The 21713-nt window shown below is 36.1% G+C and overlaps 1 protein-coding gene across 3 annotated transcripts in view; it reads right to left on the reverse strand.

Moving 5' to 3' along the window:
* USP14 (ubiquitin specific peptidase 14) overlaps positions 1-21222 on the reverse strand; it is a 44762-nt gene extending 23540 nt beyond the window's left edge. Inside the window, exons 1-3 of one of the 3 annotated variants that reach the window (XM_079108344.1) lie at positions 21020-21222; positions 14984-15129; positions 14132-14164 (exon numbers count right to left, since the gene is read on the reverse strand). In XM_079108344.1, the coding sequence (XP_078964470.1) occupies positions 14132-14164; positions 14984-15129; positions 21020-21035 (195 nt within the window). In that variant the 5' untranslated portion in view covers positions 21036-21222. Of the gene's footprint in view, positions 1-14131; positions 14165-14983; positions 15130-18594; positions 18698-21019 lie in introns of those variants that run through there. The other 2 variants (XM_079108346.1, XM_079108345.1) reach the window with 2 other exon arrangements.
* Positions 21223-21713: the final 491 nt, after the last annotated feature.

Genomic DNA, 21713 nt, shown 5'->3' on the forward strand with positions numbered 1-21713 from the left:
AACTTTTAAGAGTAATATAACTACTAAATCATGATTGTGGGGTGGTTACCCAACGGTATAAAATCACCCAAACTCATCAAAATTTTCCCTGGTAACAGATAACTTTTACCCTGTATCAATTATACCTGAATAAAACAGAGAAAAAAAAATGTTGCCATAAAATACTGTTAATGTGTACAGTACTGGAAAGGAAGGAATTTCTCAAATGATCATTAACATTTAGTAGCATCATTTCTCCCCATAACAAATAAACTAAAAATAGTAAGATATTTTCTATGAATGTCTATTGTGTAACTATACAATCACTTACATATGACTACAAATATTTTCAGAGCACCAAAATCTCCATTATTAGGAAACATTAAATAGAATAAATCAGTTCAAACTATTCAATTTTATAATTTTACACATAAAGTGAAAACACTGAATATATGAAATTAGAAAAACAATGAAGACACTGTCATCCTAAATCTTGTAATCTTCATATGTGAAAATAAAACCTTATTGTCTTACTCAATATCTTAAATAGAGGACATGAATACAGGAGAAAGAAGAAAGGTAGGGCCAAGAAATAAAGGTTTGAAAAAAAGAAAAAAAAAAAAAAAAGCAGGGAAGGATGGGCTGAATTTGTAGCTCAGTGGTACAGCATTTGCCTTAGTGCAGAGCACCCAGCGAGGCACTGGGTTCAATTCTCAGCACCACATACAAATAAATGAATAAAATAAAGGTCCATGAAAAACTAAAAAAAAAAAAAAATTTAAAAGCAGGGAAGGACATAAGAAACAGATATTTTTTAAAAAATCCAAATGAGGATTAAAATTAGAGAATTACTAAAATCAACCACTCATAGTCTTAAGAACACTTATATTGGGTTGAATACATTGTAGCTCAATGATAGAGTGCTTGCCTAACATGCGTGAGGCACTGGGTTCAATTCTTAGCACTGCTTATAAATGAATGAACAAAACAAAGGTCCACTGACAACTAAACAAAAATTTTTTAAAAACACTATATCGAATCCAATAAACCTTGACGTATTACCTTTTCGTTGTTTTGTTTTTTGTTTTTTAATTTATTTTTATTGTAAACAAATAGGATACATCTTGTTTCTCTGCTTACACATGAAGTAGAGGCGTACCATTTGTGTAATCATACATTTACCTAGGATAATAGTTTTTGATTCATTCTGTTATTTTTCCCTTCCCCCCCACCCCTCCCACCCCTCTTTTCCCTCTATACAGTCCCTCCTTCCTCCATTCCTGCCCCCTCCTGCCCCCCATTATGTGTCATCATCGCTTATCAGTCATATTACCTTTTTACTTAGATTTTTTTATAATACCCAAGCAGTACTAAGCCATCATTAAAGAATCTTTTTCCAAAAACAACTATCTCAGGAATCAAATATTTAAAGAATATACACCAGCAATATCGAGTTAGAAAACACTGAGAAAAGAAAAACACCAACAAACCATCTCAGAGTAAACAAAACAAAAAATATGTTGATACTTCAATAAAAAATAAATTATAAAGCTTCACTTAGGCATGTTTAAAAAATAAAGGAAATCTAAATTGAAGGACATAACAGATTGTGAATGGATAAATTTAAAACTTAAAGTTGTGATTATAAATTATTACATAAATTTAAAGCTATTCCTTTTAAAACTTAATAAAATGATACATGGGGCAAATTTATATTCATTGACAATAGCTAGGGAATTTCTGAAAAAGAATAAAAATTTTAAACAATGCCATTTGAAACTACAAGGGGACTAGATTATACAAAGGATGTTGAAGAAAACTGGATAATAAAGAAAAGAAATACTATCAGTTTTCCAAATAATAAAAACAGTGAAAGAATCAAAAAGAAAAGCATTCAGTACTGGAAGATTTTTTTAATTAACAATATATATATTTTTAATTTATTAACTACATAAATCTTGAAAAATTCTGTAAAGCATCATCATGGTCAAAACTGAAAAGAAGCCAGGCTCAGTGGTGCACACCTATGATCCCAGTGGCTCAGGAGGCTGAGGCAAGAGGATCATGAATTTGAATCCAGCCTCAGCAATTTAGCAAGGCCTTAGGCAAATTAGTGAGACCTCATCTCAAAATAAATAAAAAAAGGACTGGAGATGTGACTCAGTGATTAAATGTCCCTGGGTTTAATTCCCAGGGCCACCCACCCCCCCCAAAAAAGGACAAAACTAGAAAAAAATTATACCACAATGGTAGTATACCACATACCATCCAAAAAACTAAGAGAAGGCAAACCAACAATTACAAAAATGAGCAAAGGACAATATAAAAATGGGCCTGTAATCCCAGGCACTTGGGAGCCAGAGGCAGGAAGATCACAAGTTCAAGGCCAATTTGGGTAACCTGGACACCATCTCAAAAAAAAAAAAAAAAAAAAAAAATAGGGAAAAGAGGATATAGGCAGTAAAAGAGAAACAAAACAGGCTTAAAATTAGTAAACTAGGTAAGCTTTTCCCTGAAGAAGCTAGAAGAAAACAAATTGAAACCAAAATAGAAAAGAAGAAAATAAAACAGGAAGAAAAAATAAAATCAGTAAGGTAACAAATGACCCAGGCACTGTCAAACATGCCTATCATCCCAGCAACTCAGGAGGCTGAGGCAGCAGTAGTCCAAGTTCAATGTCCAAGTTGCCTCAGCAACTTAGTGAAACTCTGTTTAATCTGTGGGAAAAAAAGAAGAAAAAAAAAAAAAAGATACAGAAACCATATACCTACAAAGATGAAGATTCCCAGTAGTTTATTAATCAGTCAAAAGAACTATCTACATATGAACAGATAAACAAAAAAGGAACAATCATATACTTACAATGGAACTAAATCTCAACATTATGCTAAGTGAATATAGTAAGACACCAAAGAATATATCTTTTATAATTCCATTCATATGAAAGTCTACAACAGGCAAAAACTACCCAATAGGAACATAAGTGTAACTCGAGATTCAAAAGAAGAGACAGAAAAAAAAATTTTTTTTTAACAAATAGCCTGAAGGACTTAAAATCAGTGTGACACAGCTACATCAATATTTATAGCAGCTCAATTCACAACAGCCAGAATGTGGAACCAAGCTAGATGCCCTTCAATAGATTAATGGATAAAGAAACGGTGGCATATATACACAATGGAAAATTATTCAGGATAAAGAAGAATAAAATCATGGCATTTGCAGGGAAATGAATGAAGTTGGAGAATATCAGGCTAAGTGAAATAAGCCAATACCAAAAAACCAAAGGCCAAATGATTTCTATGATAAGTCGATGATGATACGTAACGGAGGGGGGGAGACAACAATGGAGGAAGGATGGATTAGTATAGAGAAAAATAAGGGGTGGGGAAGGGTGGGGAAGGGGTGGAGGGAAGAAAAGAAAACAGAATGAGACAAACATTACCCTATGTACATGTATGATTATGCAAACGGTGTGACTCTACTTCCTGTACAACAGGATAAATAAAAATTGTACCCCATTTGTGTACAATGAATCAAAATTTTTAAAAAAATAGTTACAGTCTTCCAGATTTAATAAAAACTAAGCCCATAAATCCAGAAGTTCAAACAGAACAAACAAAAAGAAAACCCCACTGCGGCTGGGAATGTAGCTCAGTGGTAAAGTGCTTACCTAGCTGTATGAGGCCCTGGGTTTGAGCCCCAGTACCACAAATAAACACAGATTTAAAAAAAAAAAATAAAGAGGAGAAAGGAAGGAAGGGAGGGAGGGAGGGAAAAAAAGAACAAAAGAAAACAAAACCCCACCAAAGAACATCAAGATTAAACTACTGAAAATCAGTAAAGAAAAAAACTCAAAAGAACAGGTAGAGCGATCCAAGATGGCGGACTAGAGGGTGACTGCATCTCCAGTCACTCCAGAACCCAGGATTCAAGAAGGGGAAGCATTGAGAGACTCGGACTAAAATAGAGCCACGGGGTGAGTCTCCCCCACCCGGTGAAGCTCGGCCTGGTCGGCAGGCCCGGATAGGGGCGGCTTATCAGAGTAGGCCAGGGCAGCTAGAGTCTTCCCCAAGCAGCCCTGCGCACTCCAGCAGTGGGCTCCTCCCACACGGCCAGCTTCTCGGAGCAGGCCCCGCAGTGAGAGCCTATCCACACAGAGCCAGCTCCAAGCCCTAGAACCAGTAGTGGGCTAGGGGCAGCTTTTTTCAGAAGCACTGCATTATCAAGTTACTCCAAGACTTCAGGCTACTGAAGGCTGGGAGGTGATACACTGGAAATCTACAGGGACACTATAAGCCAATAGAGGAAATCTGCAATATCTCAGAGTCCCACTGACATCTGACCAATATGAGAAAACAAGGGAAGAAAATGTCCCAACCAAACCTAGATACTATATCAATAAAACCAAACGACAGCACAGCAGAAGAAACGTCAGAAAGGGAGTTCAGAATGTACATAATTAAAACAATCAGGGAAGCAAACGAGGAGATGAAAGAGCAAATGCAGGCATTGAAGGAGGAGATGAAAGAGCAAATGCAGGCATTAAATGATCGCACCAATCAACAGTTAAAAGAGCAAATACAGGAAGCAAGAGATCATTTCAATAAAGAGTTAGAGATACTAAAAAAAAAAAAAAAAAAAAAAAAACCAGAAATCCTTGAAATGAAGGAAACAATAAACCAAGTTAAAAACTCCATAGAAAGCATGACCAATAGGATAGAACACCTGGAAGACAGAACCTCAGACATTGAAGACAAAATATTTAATCTTGAAAACAAAGTTGACCAGAGAAGATGGTAAGAAATCATGAACAGAATCTACAAGAACTATGGGATATCATGAAAAGGCCAAATTTAAGAATTATTGGGATTGAGGAAGGCTTAGAGAAACAAACCAAAGGAATGAACAATCTATTCAATGAAATAATATCAGAAAATTTCCCAAATCTGAAGAATGAAATGGAAAACCAAGTACAAGAGGCTTATAGGACTCCAAATATACAAAATTACAACAGACCCACACCAAGGCACATTATTATGAAAATACCTAACAGAAAATAAAGAGAATTTTAAAGGCCGCGAGAGAAAAGAATCAAATTACATTCAGGAGGAAACCAAAAAGAATATCAGCAGATTTTTCAATCCAGACCCTAAAAGCTAGAAGAGCCTGGAACAACATTTACCAAGCCCTGAAAGAAAACGGATGCCAACCAAGAATCTTATACCCAGCAAAACTTACTTTCACATTTGACGACGAAATAAGATCCTTCCATGATAAACAAAAGCTAAAGGAATTTACAAAAAGAAAGCCGGCATTAAGAACATTCTCAGGAAATATTCCATGAGGAAGAGATGAAAAACAACGATGCAAATCAGCAACAGGAGAAACTAGCCTAAAGGAACAGCCAAATAAAGGAGAAACTAAATCATGTCAAAAAACAAAAATGAGTCAAATGACTGGGAATACAAATCATATCACAATAATAACCCTGAATGTTAATGGCCTGAACTCAATCAAAAGACATAGACTGGAATATTGGATTAAAAAGAAAAATCCAACAATATGCTGCCTGCAAGAGACTCATCTCATAGAAAGAGATACCCACAGACTAAAGGTGAAAGGATGGGAAAAAACATACCATGCACACAGACACAGCAAAAAAGCTGGAGTATCCATCCTCATTTCAGATAATGTGGACTTCAAGCCAAAACTAGTCAGAAGGGATAAAGAAGGACATTACATACTGCTTAAGGGAAGCATAAATCAGCAAGACATAACAATCATAAACATCTATGCCCCGAACATTGGCTCATCCATGTACGTCAAACAAATCCTTCTCAATTCCAGAAATCAAACAGACCACAACACAATAATACTAGGCGATTTCAACACACCTCTCTCACCACTGGGTAGATCTTCCAAACAAAAATTGAATAAAGAAAGCACAGATCTCAATAACACAATCAACAATTTAGACTTAACTGACTTATATAGAATATACCATCCAACAAAGAACGAATACACTTTCTTCTCAGCAGCACATGGATCCTTCTCTAAAGCAGACTGTATTTTATGCCACAAAGCTACTGTTAGCAAATACAAGAAGATAGAGATACTACCTTGTACTCTATCAGATCATAATGGATTGAAATTAGAAATAAATGACAGAATAAAAAACAGAAACTTCTCCAATACCTGGAGATTAAATAACACACTATTATATGATGAATGGATAACAGAAGACATCAGGAGGGAAATTAAAAAATTCTTAGAAGTAAACGAGAACAAAGACACATCATATCAAAATCTCTGGGACACTATGAAAGCAGTACTTAAAGGAAGATTTATTTCATGGGGCACATTCAACAAAAGAAGTAGAAATCAACAAATAAACGACTTAATACTACAGCTCAAAGCCCTAGAAAAAGAAGAGCAGAGCAACACCAAAAGTAGTAGAAGACAGGAAATAGTTAAAGATCAGAGCCAAAATCAATGAAATTGAAACAAAAGAAACAATTGGAAAAATTAACAAAATAAATAGTTGGTTCTTTGAAAATATAAACAAAATTGATAAACCTTTAGCCACACTAACAAAGAGAAAGAGGGAGAAAACTCAAATTACTAAAATTCGGAATGAACAAAGAAATATCACAACAGACACAAGTGAAACACAAAACATAATTAGAAGCTATTTTGAAAATCTATACTCCAACAGAACAGAAAACCGCGAAGACAACAACAAGTTTCTAGAGACATATGGATTACCTAAACTGAACCAGGAGGACATACACAACTTATATAAATCAATTTCAAGCAATGAAATAGAAGAGGTCATCAAAAGCCTACCAACAAAGAAAAGTCTGGGACCAGATGGGTTCTCAGCTGAGTTCTACAAAACCTTTAAAGAAGAGCTCATTCCAATACTCCTCAAAGTATTCCGTGAAATAGAAGAGGAGGGAACCTTCCCAAACTCATTCTATGAAGCCAATATCACCGTGATACTTAAACCAGACAGAGACACATCGAGGAAAGAAAATTTCAGACCAATACCCTTAATGAACATCGACACAAAAATTCTCAACAAAATTTTAGCAAATCGCATACAAAAACATATTAAAAAGATAGTGCACCATGATCAAGTGGGTTTTATCCCAGGGATGCAAGGTTGGTTCAACATCCGGAAATCAATAAATGTCATTCACCATATTAACAGACTTAAAGTTAAAAATCACATGATTATTTCAATAGATGCAGAAAAAACATTCGATAAAATACAGCATCCCTTCATGCTCAAAACACTAGGAAAAAATCGGGGTACTGGGAACATTCCTTAACATTGTAAAGGCCATCTAAGCTAAGCCCATGGCCAATATCATTCTAAATGGTAAAAAACTGAAAGCATTCACTCTAAAAACTGGAACAAGGCAGGGATTCCCTCTTTCACCACTTCTATTCAACATCGTCCTTGAGATCTAGCCAGAGCAATTAGACAAACCAAAGAACTTAAAGGGATACGAATTCAAAAAGAACTCAAACTATCCCTGTTCGCTGATGACATGATTATATATTTAGAGGAACCTGGAAATTCCACCAGAAAACTCTTAGAACACATAAGTGAATTCAGTAAAGTAGCAGGTTACAAGATCAATGCTCATAAATCCAATGCTTTTTTATACATAAGTGATGAATCTTCAGAAAGAGAAATTAGGAAAACTACCCCATTCTCAATAGCCTCGAAAAAAATAAAATACTTGGGAATCAATCTCACAAAAGAGGTGAAAGACCTCTACAATGAGAACTACAGAACACTAAAGAAAGAAAGTAAAGAAAACCTTAGAAGATGGAAAGATCTCCCATGTTCTTGGATAGGCAGAATTAATATTGTCAAAATGGCCATACTACCAAAAGTGCTATATAGATTCAATGCAATTCCAATTAAAGTCCCAATGATGTACCTTACACAAATAGAGCAAGCAATCATGAAATTCATCTGGAAGAATGAGAAACCCAGAATAGCTAAAGCAATCCTCAGTAGAAAGAGTGAAGCAGGGGGTATCGCAATACCAGATCTTCAACTAAAAACTAAAACTAAAAACTAAAGGACAAATGATCTCACTGATAAGCGGATGAGGACATATAATGGGGGGTAGGAGGAGTTAGCGTTAGGGTTAGGGTTAGGTTTAGGGTTAGGGATAAGGAAGGTGGTAAGAATGGAGGAAGGAAGGACTGTATAGAGGGAAAAGAGGGGTGGGAGGGGTTGGGGGAAGGGAAAAAAAATAACAGAATGAATCAAACAACATTGCCCTCTGTAAATTTATGATTACACAAATGGTATGCCTTGACTCCATGTACAAATAGAGAAACATGTATCCCATTTGTTTAAATAAAAAAAAAAAAAGAACAGGTAGAAAAAGATATTACATGCAGAGGGAAAAAAGAGACATGACAGCAACTATATAAGTCAGAAAACAATGGAGAGACTTCATTAGACATGGAGAGAAAAATTTTAATCTAGAAGTCTATACCTACCAAAACATTCACGTATCTGCCCCACAAGAAACATAAAAGAAGTTCTTCAGACAACAGCAGATGGTATCAGACAGAAAACAGACTTACACGAAGGAATAAGGAGCAGCAAAAATATGGGCACTCTACATTTCAATTCCTTTAAAAGATAACTGAGTAATGCAAATATAACAGCAATATACAGTTATTTCACTACATAATAGTCACACAGATTTTCAGCCAAAACCCGCTTTATAGCTTTTCATCCTGTAATCTTCACAGGCTGTAATTTTGTTTGTCAGTCTTCTAAGGTCAACAAAGCCGCAACATAGCCACCAGTGGCATATGGGTACACATTTGTCTTCTCCTGCACGAGGAGCTTTGAAACTAGAATTCTCTGTGCACCGAGTAATGTCAGAATCGTTCTGAAAGCTGACCTGCATGGTTTGTTTAGAGGCTGCAGTAGTATCAGTAAATCTATCTTCTTACATGAGTGGCACTGAGGACAGCATGTCAGAAAACAAAACCAATGATAGTGTCATAGAATCCTTAGACACAGAAGTCTAAATTTTATAAGTTCATACTGTATTAAAGTTTCTCAAGTGTAATAGTTTGACTATAACACACAAATCAATAATACCCAATGTGTTAACTTTTTCTTCAGAAAAATATTCACAAAGTGTCATGATGAAATGATGTGCATTAATTTGGACTACTCAACTTTAATACATTCACAAGTATTCCACACATCCTAATCTTGCATCAAAGAAAGTTAGGTAATAAATGATTTTTAAAGTAATACCAGCACAATAAAAAAAAAAAAAAAAAAGACATAATGGTCACAACTCATTTTACAAAAAAATTTGGCAGAAAATCTGATTATGCAGTAAAACAGAGTAGTGGTTGATATAAACTGTATGAAAGCAACAGCACAAGGAACAGGAACAGGGAAATAGAAGTATAGTGTTGTAAGGGTCTTATTCCTGAAGTCATTTGCTATTTGAAGCTACACACACACACACACACACACACACACACACTCTCTCTCTCTCTCTCTTCTCTCTCTCTCTCTCTCTCTCTCTCACCTTTACAGCAACAATTTGAAGATACTGTTTAAGAACTCTTAATATCAAGAATAAGCCAACTTTTCCCAGTAGGGCTACATAATACATATTTTAGACTTTGTGAGTCACACAGTTGCATATTCTTATGGTTTTTCCCAATTGTTTAAAATTCAAAAAACCATTCTTAACTTTTAGAACTTACAAAAATAGGCTATAAGCCAGATCTGGACTACAATTCACATAATATGATGAATCTTCCTCCACTCTGAAGAAATTAAAAGACTCCAAAGAGCTTCTGTTATATGGATTTTATCTATCAATATTTACCACATTAAAATTAAACCTGAGAAATTTTAATAAATGTTTATTCATTTAAATATGATCTATCCATTTAATGTTAACATAAAGAACATGTTTACAAAAAAAAAAATCCTATTTCCCAAAACAAAAAAATTAGTGAAGAATGCCACTCTTACATTTTTTAAAAACCTCTTAATGCCTATTTTAGGGAAAGACAGTGGATTTTCATGTATGCTTCTGCATTCAATCTGCTGCAATATCACACCAAAAAATCTATTGTATATTCAAAAATAATGAACAAGGCAAATAAAATATTAACATCATTACACAAATAGTTTTGACCTCAAGAGTCTAAGGTACTGCCTGGATGTGCCAACACACACACTGAGAATTGCTAGCCTACAGTAAACATTAAAACTCTGAAGGAAGAAAGGAAAATAGGAAATAACTGCTAATGAGCACAAGGTTTATTTTAGGAATGTGAATGTTTTAAAACTAGTGTTGATGGTTACACAACTTGATGAAGACAGTACAGAACACTAAAGGGAACCCTTTAAAAAGGAATGAATTGTATGATCTGTGAATTATATCTCAATAAAATTATAAAAACAAACAAACAGCAAGCCAGGCATGGTGGCGCATGCCTATAATCCTAGCAACTCGGGAGGGTGAAGCAGCAGGATCACAAGTTCAAACCCAGCCTCAGCAACTTAGTGAGGCCTTAAGCGACTCAGCAAGACCCTGTCTCTAATAAAATATAAAAAAGGGCTGGGATGTAGTTTAGTGGTTAAGTGCCCCTGGGTTCAATCCCTAGAACAAAAAAAAAAAAACACCAAATAACAAGATGGTGGCTGTAAACCCCATATCAATAATGATATTGAACATAAGTGTTATTAAACAACACTTATGTTGTTATTAAACAACAATAATGATACTGAACAGACCATTAAAAGCAAAAGATTCTCAGACTGGATAAAAAAGCAAGACCCAACTAGATGCTATCTTTTTAAAATTCACTTTAAATATAAAGAAATGGATTAAAAGCAACAAGAAAAATGAAAATAATTTAAAACAATATTTGGTGGTCATTATAAACAAGACAAAATAAATCTCAGAAAAAGAAATTTACCAGAGATAAAGAACATTTCATAATTAAATAAGATCAATTCATGAAGATACAATAGTCCTATAAATATGTATATCTAATAACAAAATATCGAAATCTATGAAGCAAAAAGTGACAAAAAAGGAGAAATAATCAAATCCACAATTATAGACGGAGATTTTAATGCACTTGCTAAGCAAGTAGACAAAACAAGTAGATAAAAGAAAGCAATAATATAGAGGACTTGAACACTATAAACCATTTAGACCTAACTGAGGTTTATAGAACATTTTATCTGAGAAAAGCAGAAAACATAGTTTTCAAGTGCATATGAAACATTCAACCAATAAGTAGACATAAACAAGTAACAACAAACTTTAGAAGACTGTAATATTATTGGGCATGTTATCTGACCACAACAGAATCAAATTAGGTATCAATAACACATATCTAGGAAAGGCTTCAAATGACTGGAAATTAACCTGATTCTAAACAACCCAAGGGACAAAAAGGAAATCGTAAGGTAAATCAGAAAATGTTCTTAGCTACATGACACTAAAAATACAATATAAAATTTATATATATAAATATATTTTTATATATTTATATATATTTTATATATTATATAATATTATATATGTTTTATATATATATAAAAACTTGTATATGCAGCTAGAAGAGAAATTAATAAATTTAAGTGTTAGGAAAAAATAGTTTTAAAGTAGATATCAATAAAATAGAAACTGAGTAATAACATAAAATCAACAATGTCAAGAACTGGAAAGGTTTACTGATAAATCCTTAGCACTGATCAAAATACAACACGCAAAAACATCTAATTTACAGGCATGATGGAACAAGCCTGTAATCTCACTCACTTACTTGGGAAGCTAAGCAGGAGAATCACAAGTTTAAAGTCAGTCAGGGTATTTTTTTTGTCTCAAAACAAATATAATGGCTGGGAATATAGCTCAGTAGCAACATAACAAGAGTCCACCTTCAAAAAAATGTTTTAAATAAACTACCATGTGTTGAGTTTTGGTATTCCATGAAAGAATATCTATAATTTTATCTGAAAAGAGACTTCATTTTCCACATGAGGCATAAACTAAAGCAACATATCAAAACAGACTGAATACAGAAAACATGGAATTTAGCTGTGTATAAAGCCAGTCAAAAATTGCCTGGCATGGTGGCACAAACCTATAATCCCAGCAACTCAGAACTCTGAGGCAGGAGAATCACAAGTTCATGGCTAGTCTCAACAACTCGCCCCTGTCTCAAAATGAAAATAAAACAGATAGGAGTGTAGTTCAGTGATAGGGTGCCCCTAGGTTAAACCCCCAAAATGCCCCTCTAGCACACACACATGCACGCACACAAAAGATTTGCAAATGTTTATAACAATGTCAGTTCTTTCACTAAATTTTTTATTTGAAAAATACTTTTTTAAATATGAAGTTAATAATGAATGGATTTGTTAATTTAATTTTACATGTATGTATTCATTTATTTATTTATGATACTGTAGATTGAAATCAAGGCCTTATAGATTGAAGCACACATTCTACCACTGAGCTATGTCCACAGCCCATTATTTTTTAATGAATATTTTTAAATTTCTCATCTTTAACATCTAATATGATATAGATGAATGGATGTATACAAAACTCTCTGGGGTCAATTATAATTTTTAAGTATGCAATGGGGTCTTGAGACCAAAACATCTGAGGACTGCACATCCCCAAAATGCAAAGGTTTACCAGTTAAAAACTGTTGGGCGCAATGGCACACACCTGTAATACCAGCTACTCAAGAGGCTGAGGCAGCAGGATCATTTGAGACCAGGAGTTTAAGGAGCTTGCCTGGCAGGCATCAGGCCCTGGGATAGGCCCCAGTGCTGAAGGGGTTGTGGGGATAATCAGTGAGACTAACCAAATTACCAAAAGAAAAATCGTATGATCATTTTAACCAGAAGCAGCAAAAGTGCTTAATTCCGTGGCCATTCATAATTTTAAATCTTGTGAAGTAGGAAAAGATAAGATGTCCACTCCCATCACTTTCTATTCAATACTAATGTATTAGAAGTCCTAGGAAGAAGTTAGGAAATAAAAAATTAGAAGCCATATGATTATCAATTATATGTTACTAATGCTTTTAAAAAGAAGTCATAAAGATTAGAAAGGAAAAAGTAAAACTCACTTTCAGATAATATGCCTATGTACACAGAAAACACCAAATCTAAATCCAAAAAACTACTGGAACTATTAAATGAATTAATTATATAATCACAGGATCAAAATAAACTTAGGAAAATCAATGTTTTTTACATTCCAGTCATAAACACTGGAAAAAACATTTTAAAAAATATCATTCAATTGCAAAGAAACATTGTTCTAAGAATCTAACAAAAACCATAAAAGATTCTATACCAAAAATCTACAACCCTACTAAGACTAAATAAAAACCTAAATAAATAAAGAAGTATTCCATGATTATGAATTTATTTACTTATTCATTCATTTACTTATTTTTTGGTACTAGGGACTGAACCCAGAGGTACTTTACCACTGAGTTACATACCCAGCCCTTTTTATTTACTTTGAGACAAGGTCAACCTAAATTCTTCAAGACCTGGCTAAATTACTGAAGCTGGTCTTGAACTTTCAATCCTCCTACCTAAGCCTCCCAAGTTGCTGGATTACAGGTGTGTCACCACACGTAACTATTTAAAGATTTTAATACTCAACATTAAGATATTCATTCTCCCAAAATTGAGTATAGATTTTATGAAGCCTCAAACAAAAAACTAGTAGTCAATTTGTAGAAATTAACATACTTACTCTAAAATTATACGTAAATGTATAAAAGCTAAAATATTCTTGAAAAAGGAGAAAAAGATGGAAATTTTTAAGACTTTTATTATAAAGCTTTAATAATCAAGACCATGTGGTAGTAGTATAACTTTAATCAACTGGATCAAGGAAACAAGAATCCAAAATTAGACCAACAACTGATTTTCAGAAAAAACTAACAAAAGTCAATGGAAAAAGGAAAGTGTTTTCAAAAAAGGGTGCTGGAATTAATGGATATACATAATTTTAAAAGTTATTTGGAATTAATTTTGGTGTAATAATTATGTTACTGCATTGTAGTATGTGTTCTTAATACTTACATTTTTTATTTTGATGTTTCCCCAATCATCATCCTGTTTCAAAGACAAACAAAAAAAATTTAACCATCTCTGCACAAGTACTAAGTTTTAAAAGCTACCTCAAAATGAAATTTATTCTGCATATGGATTCTATTCAAAATTACTTCAATCAAAAAAATATTTGAAGCCAGACACAGTGGTGCATGCTTGTAATCCCAGCAGCTCAGGAGGCTGAGGCAGGAGGATCACAAACTCAACGTCATCCTCAGCACTTAGCAAGGCCCTAGGCAATTCAGCAAGACACTGTCTCTAAACAAGAAAATAAATGACTGGAGATGTGGCTCGGTGCTAAAGTGCCCCTGGGTTCAATCTCTTGCACCACCCTTCCAAAATTGATTTTAAAGCACATAGTCTAAAAGCCAGGAAGTCTAATGATTGCTTAAATTGCTTACAGTAACACAATATAAGACAGTACTTGGCAGCACCAAGTACTAAAAACACGTTTAAGTACACTTAGCAAGTACTAAATATTTGATGACAAATGACAGATCCTGATGCTTTGCAAGTTTAGAACCAGAAGAGCTAATTAATAACTAAGTTATATGACAAGAATATGAAGAGCTGTTTATAAAATAAGGCCTAAGTAACTAAGGTGACTATATAATTTATCATTGAAACCAGGAGGCTCTTGAAAACACAAGTGCTATTAAAACTTATACCAGGCCAGAGCTTTAAACCCACAGGACTACATATTCTCAGTGAGTTAAAAAGTATTTTAAATGATATATTAACACTAAAGAGATTTCCAAGTGTTAATTATTTTCATTAATTATGTAATGATAGTTTATTATGAAAATCTCAACTAAATTTTACCTTCAAGGTTCCTCCTTTCACCATAACTTTCTGTCTGGCCGGCTGGACTCCAGTCAATGCAAAAAGCTGAGCCTTGAATACCATTGGAGGTTCATCAGTATTCAATTCTACACCTTCAAATTTCTCCTTTCCCCATTTTACAGTAACTGTAAATAAAACAAAACATATTTATTTTTCATTTATAAGATTTCAGATTTAAACCGGGTGCAGTGACACCCTCCTATAATCCCAGCAGCTCAGGAGGCTGAGGCAGGATTGCTAGTTCTAATCCTGCCTCAGCATTTAAGCAAGGCCCTATGCAACTCAGCAGGACCCTGCCTCTGCCTCTAAATAAGTATTTTTAAAAGGCTGGGAACAGGTCTGGGGATGTGGTTCAGTGGTTAGTTAGACCCATGAGTTCAATCCCCAGTAACAAAAAAAAAGGTTTCAAATTTAGAAAACCCTTTGGGATCACCTATGGGGCTAGTTCTTGAAAGTCAAACTATGCCCTTTCATCTTTTTATGCTCATAATATCTACCTAATCAAGAAAGATATGCATGCAGTATAACATGAATAAAGTTTTACTGGCTCTAATTTAACTTCTCATTCATTATGTAAATAAAGAACAAGAGACTTAAATTGACTTATTGACTCGTATCACAAAATTGGTAAATACACAAGTATTTCCAGGCACAGTGGCACATGCCTGTAATCGCGGCTGCTTGACTGGCTAAGACAGAAAGATCCCAAGTTCAAGGCCTGCAGGAAACTTTGGGAGAGCTTGTCCCAAAATAAAAAATAAGGGCTGAGGACATAGCTCAGTGCTAGAGCACCCCCAGGTTCAATTTTTGGTTCTGCAGCAACAACTACAAGAAATATCCACGTCTTTTAAATCCTACTCCAGCAACCTCTGCAGACTGAAGTGGATCTCTCTTCACACACAAACTGAACAATTTTCCAGAATACAAAGGTTCACAGACTTCATGAAGTGTTTACGCAAAGAATCATTTGAATCAATACATACTGTTGGAACAAAAGCAAAGAAAGATTAGACAGTTTAACAGGAGAAAAAAAATCTTGGGGAAATAAAGTACACTGAGAACAGGCCACCAATTATAGGTATTGTTCCTGAGCAAGCAATGCTCAAATATTAAGAAGAACCTACAAATATACTTAAATCACTAAAAAATATATAAAAATTCCATATCACAGCCAATTAGGATGGCTATTATTGGTGGATTTTTTTTAAACTTTTTTTTTTAAACTTAACAAGTGCTAGTGAGGATATGAAAAAATTGTAACCCATATACACTACTGATGGAAGTGTGAAATGGCAGACTCTGTGGGAAACAATAGGGCATTTCTTAAAAAAAAAAAAAAAAAAAAAAAATCAAACTCAGAATTAAGATATTCAACTACCCAGAAGTATTGAAAGCAGGGACTCAAAACAGGTAACTGTACACTCATGTTCATAGCAGCATTATTCACAACAACCCACTCTGGAATGGTATTCAACCTTATGAAATTTTTACATATACTACAACATGGATGAAACTTGGAAACACTGTGTTAAGTGAAATAAGCCAGTCAAAAAGACAAATACTATGTGGCTCCACATATATGAGGTACCCATAGTAGTCAAATTCATAAAGACAAGAAGAGAATATCCACTGACATCAACTACAGTAAGAAGAAACGGGAACATTTATTTAATGGGTACAGAGTTTACTGTTAGAATAAAGTTTTGGAGAGAGATGGTAATGATGGTGGTTGTGCAAAAATGTGAATGTTCTTAGTGACGCAAAACTATGCATATAAAAAATGGTTAAGATAGTTGCTGGGCACTGTGGCTGATGCCTATAGTCTTGCGAACTTAGGAAGCTGACACAGAAGGGCAACAGCCAGACCTGTCTCAAAAAAATAAAAAAGTTAAGATAGTAAATTTCGTTACATATATTTTAATACAATAAAAATATCTTGATCAGTCTCATAAAACAGCTAATTTTAAAATAAGTAATAAACAAGGACACACATTGATTCCATTAAAAATTTTATATCTTAAAAAAATGGAGAATCTCAAAACTAACAATTGTCTGATTTCCAACATGTGAAATCAGAAATTAAAAACATGATTCCAGTTCTATTAACTTGATGATAGTCAAACCGAACAACTAATAATAATTATATAATATAAATCACAAAATATATTATTATATATTATAAAGGCTATAGGACACAGAGGAATGCTTCATGAGCAAGAAAGGATTTCTTACAGGAACTGCTAACTTTTAGAATTATGACCATCAACTTTTTTTTTTTTTTTTTTGGTACTGGGGACTGAACCCAGGGGTGCTTAACCACCAAGCCACATCTCCAGTTCTTTTTTTCTATTTTTTATTTTGAGATATGGTCTCACTAAGTCACTTAGGGCCTCACTAATTTGCTGAGGCTGACCTTGATCTTCCTGCCTCAGCCTCCCAAGTCTCCGGAATTACAGACGTGTGCCACCACACCTAGATGACTATCAGAAAAAAATTTGGAGTTAACCAGAGAATAAAACAGTATTCCTACAAGACAAGATAACCATTCAACAGCATAAAGCAATATGGTGCTTTCCAAAATGTAAAACAATCCCAAGTGAAGGGAAAACAGCAGATTAAACTGGAAGCTGGCTAAGCTCAAGTGAGGAAGATATGTAAATCATACTAAAACATACATGTGAGCTCTATGTTGTAGACAATGTGTAATTCCTGAAAGACTTTCATAAAGGCCATCTTGGTCTGGTTTGCATATTACTAAATTACCTTAGTAGCAGCAGGGAAAATGGATTTGGAGGTGGTATAACCATAATCACTAAGATAAAATAGAATTATGACAACAGGGGACTGGAGATGTAGCTCAGAGGTAGAGAGCCTGCTTAGGATGTTCAAGGCCCTGGGTTTGTTTCCCAATGACCGAAAAAATTTTTAAAAGAAACATAGGTGCAGCGGCACATGCCTGTAATCCCAAGATACTTGGGAGGCTGAGGTAAAAGGATTTCAAGGTTGAAGTCAGACCAGATAATTTAGCAAGACTCTGTCTTTAAAAAAAAAAAAAAGGGCTGGGGATGTAGCTTGGTGGTGGAACACTTGCCTAGCATGCATGAGGCTCTGGGTTCAATCCACAGCACCCCAAGCTAAAGATAATATAGGACTAAATCAAAATAAGATTAGAAGGTTGGAGTTGTGGCTCGGTGGTACAGCACTTACCTAGCGTTATGTGAGGCACTGGGTTTGAGTCTCAGCACCACAGAAAAACAAAAATAAAAGTTCATCTACAACCAAAAAAATATATTAAAAAATAATATTAATATTAGAAACTGCCAGGCCTAGTGGCACACACCTGCATCCCAGCTACTTGGGAGCCTGAGGCTGAGGATTTAGGTCAATGATAGAATGCTGGCCTAGTGTGCACAAGACTTGAATTGAGACAGACCAACCAGAGGAACATATCTAAAATTTATTTAGCTGTGTCACCAGCCATGAGTGGCCTTCTTAAACTCTTTACTTATCCATAAAAGGGAAACCATACCAATAACACAGGATTATGCTGAAGATTTAAACAGGGCAACAAATAGAAAACCCCAACTCACATCACAGAGTACTGTGGCACACGCCTATAATCCCAGCAGCTCACGAGGCTGAAGCAAGAGTATCATAAGAAGCCAGCCTCAGCAACTTAGGGGGGCCCTAAGCAACTTAGTGAGACCCCATATCTAATAAAATTTAAAAAAAGAAAAAAAAAAAAAAAAAAGGCCTGGGGATGTGGCTCAGTGGTTGAACACCTCTGGGTTCAATCCCTAGCGTAAAAACAAACAAAAAACAAAAAATAAAAACCCAGCTCATGTTGGGTGTTCAATAATCTTTATTGTACTTATCCTTAACCATTTAAGAATCTAGATAGTAAAACTTAAGGAATGGTACTTAAAACGTTCTCTTCATTTTAATATAAGACTTTTTGCTGACCTTGAAAATACAGACTCTCAACAAGGAGATGTCAGTGGAAGGGACTTTAGAAATCTACTTCAGTACCTACATGTTGAAGATGAGAAAAAGATCTAATTAAATATTTAAGACAGAACTAAAATTTTTTTTTTCAGTTTGTAACATTTTTTTCACTTTTTTCATTTTGATTCATTGTACACAAATGGGGTACAACTATCGTTTCTCTGGCTATACACAAGAACTGAATTTTTAAGTTAGAAACTATGGTGGCTGGCATGGATGTGGGGAAAAAGGCACACTTTTACATCACTGGTAGAGTTGAAAATAGGTGCAGCCACTCTGGAAAGCAGTATGGAGAATCCTCAGAAAACTTGGAATGGACCCACCTTTTGACCCAGTTATCCCACTCCTCCATTTATACCCAAAGGACTTAAAATTAGCATACTACAGTAACACAGCCATATCAGTGTTTATAGCAGCTCAACTCACAATAGCTAGATTGTGGAACCAACTTCAACAGATGAATGGATAAAGAAAATGTGGTATATATACACAAAGGAATATTATTCAGCCATAAAGAATATTATGGCATTTGCAAATAAATGGATGGAACTGGAGAATATCAAGCTAAGAGAAATAAGCCAATCCCAAAAAAACCAAAGGCTGAATGTTTTCCCTGATAAGTGGAGGATGATATATAATGGGGATGGGGAGTGAGAGAAGAATGGAGGAACTTTAGATTATGTAGAAGGAAATGAGAGGGAGGAGGGGTATGAAAAATCATGGAATGAGACATCATTACCCTCTGTACATGTATGATTACACAGATGGTATGAATCTTCATCATGGTACAACCATAGAAACAAAATGATGTACCCCATTTGTGTACAATGAATCAAAATGCAGTCTGTAAAAAATAATTTTTTAAAAAAGAAACTATGGTGGCATTTTTTGCAGGAATAAAGAGAAAGATTGCTTTTGTTGTATGTCTATGAACCTACTCATGTGTAATAGGTAGCCTTCTTTAATCAACCATTACTTAATTAATGACCCCTCAATTTAATATTGCACATCCCATCTCAAGATAGGATATTTCAAGCTGTGGCTTTAGAACAGGGTTGGGCAATCATTATTAAAGCATTGGATTCAAAATTCTAGACCATCAAGAATCCACCTACGGATTAAATAAGATTAAATAGTACTCTTTTGATTCACTGAAAATCCTGAATCTTAAAGGAATTATGACACAGTCAAGTCAGGGTCAGTTAATGAATCACATATCCATGGCTAATTAGGTCCACTATACACATGTTAGGTGCCATTTTGAAAACGACTGGAAAACAGTAGGTCCATTAAGTAAAAATGTGATTCCTGGTCAATACATTAGACAGCTATCAAGTAAAGGATCCCTGTCAAATGCCAATCGAAAACTCTGGCGAATATTTACATTCATCTACCTCTCAAAGCGAACACCAGACTTCGGTTACAGAAGTCCAATACAATGTATGATGAAATGAAAACGAAGAAGTAAATACAGAGGTTTTCAATCTGGCACCGAATAGAACTGAAATGGGTATAAAGGGGCGGCTGGGGCAAAAGGCAGCAAGGAGTGAGCAAAGACAGCTATCAACCTCAAGGAGAATGAAGGCTACCCTTACATCCCAAGTCCCTCCATCCCTACCCTCTTTCCCCGCTTCCTTCCACAGCTGCCACCAAGAAGCCCACAGGAATAACACTGCACCTGCAACCCAGTCCCCGGCACCCCAGGACACACCCTCACCTTCCCAGCACACCAGCTCAGCGACAAACTATTCTGCAAAGTCATGACTCGGAGAAGCTTCCCATCTCTACTCCCGCTCCCATCCCACCCAGCAGGCCGCTCCCACGCGTGGCAAATCGCCGGCGCCAACAGGGAGGGGAAGGTGCTAGGGTCGTCCCGCTCAGCAGCCACCTCGCGCACCCCACCCTGGCGCTCCCCCAGTCCGTGCCCCGCGCCGCCTCTGCAGGCAAGGCCTACGTGGAGGCCTAAGCGTCCGCCACGAGAGTGCGATAGGAGGCGAGGAGGCAGCTCACCCGAGTACAGCGGCATGGTGGGGGTGCACGGGGAGGTGATGGCGTAGGAGGGCTGGGCCTGGCAAGGACCGTGCAGGGAAAGGGACCAGAAGAAGCTTGTGAAGGCGGCGGAGGTGGAGGCGCGGTGGTGGTGGCGGCTTGGGTGCGACGAGTCTCATTCAAACCGGCCACTGGCGATGACGCAGCAGCACGCAGTTCGCCCACAGAGTGACTGCAGGAGGAGACGCGGCAGGGAGGGCAGGGCGGGGCCTGGAGGGTGGCTAGAGGGGGGGTGGGCGGGAGACGGACGGGTGGAGCGAGGCAGGGGCGGGGCCGTGGGCAGCCGGCTGGAGCCGCCAAGGCAGGTACGCGCCTGCGCACTGAACGCACCCCACCCGTTCGTCTGACCTCGTGCTCCAGGCGCGGCCCCGCCCGCCCGGCTAGTTGAATGGGAATCTGGAGTATTCCTGGCTGTCTTTTTTTAAAAAGTGACTTTTCCCTATTTTCAAAAACAGAGGGTCATTATAACCAGAGCTCTTTTGTTGTTGTTCACGTACCGAGCTGAAGAGCTGGTAGTGGCGAGGCCTTGCTCTCCGGATCTTTTTTATTAAGGGGGCTAAAATGTATTGAGCGTTGTGATTAAGTACATAAAATTAGTGATTATACAATCAGACTTATTTTAAATCCTATCTCTTACTAGCTGTAGGACTCTGAG

This window comes from Sciurus vulgaris (genome assembly GCF_902686455.1).
Source record: "Sciurus vulgaris genome assembly, chromosome: 13".
NCBI classification, from domain to species: Eukaryota; Metazoa; Chordata; class Mammalia; order Rodentia; family Sciuridae; genus Sciurus; species Sciurus vulgaris.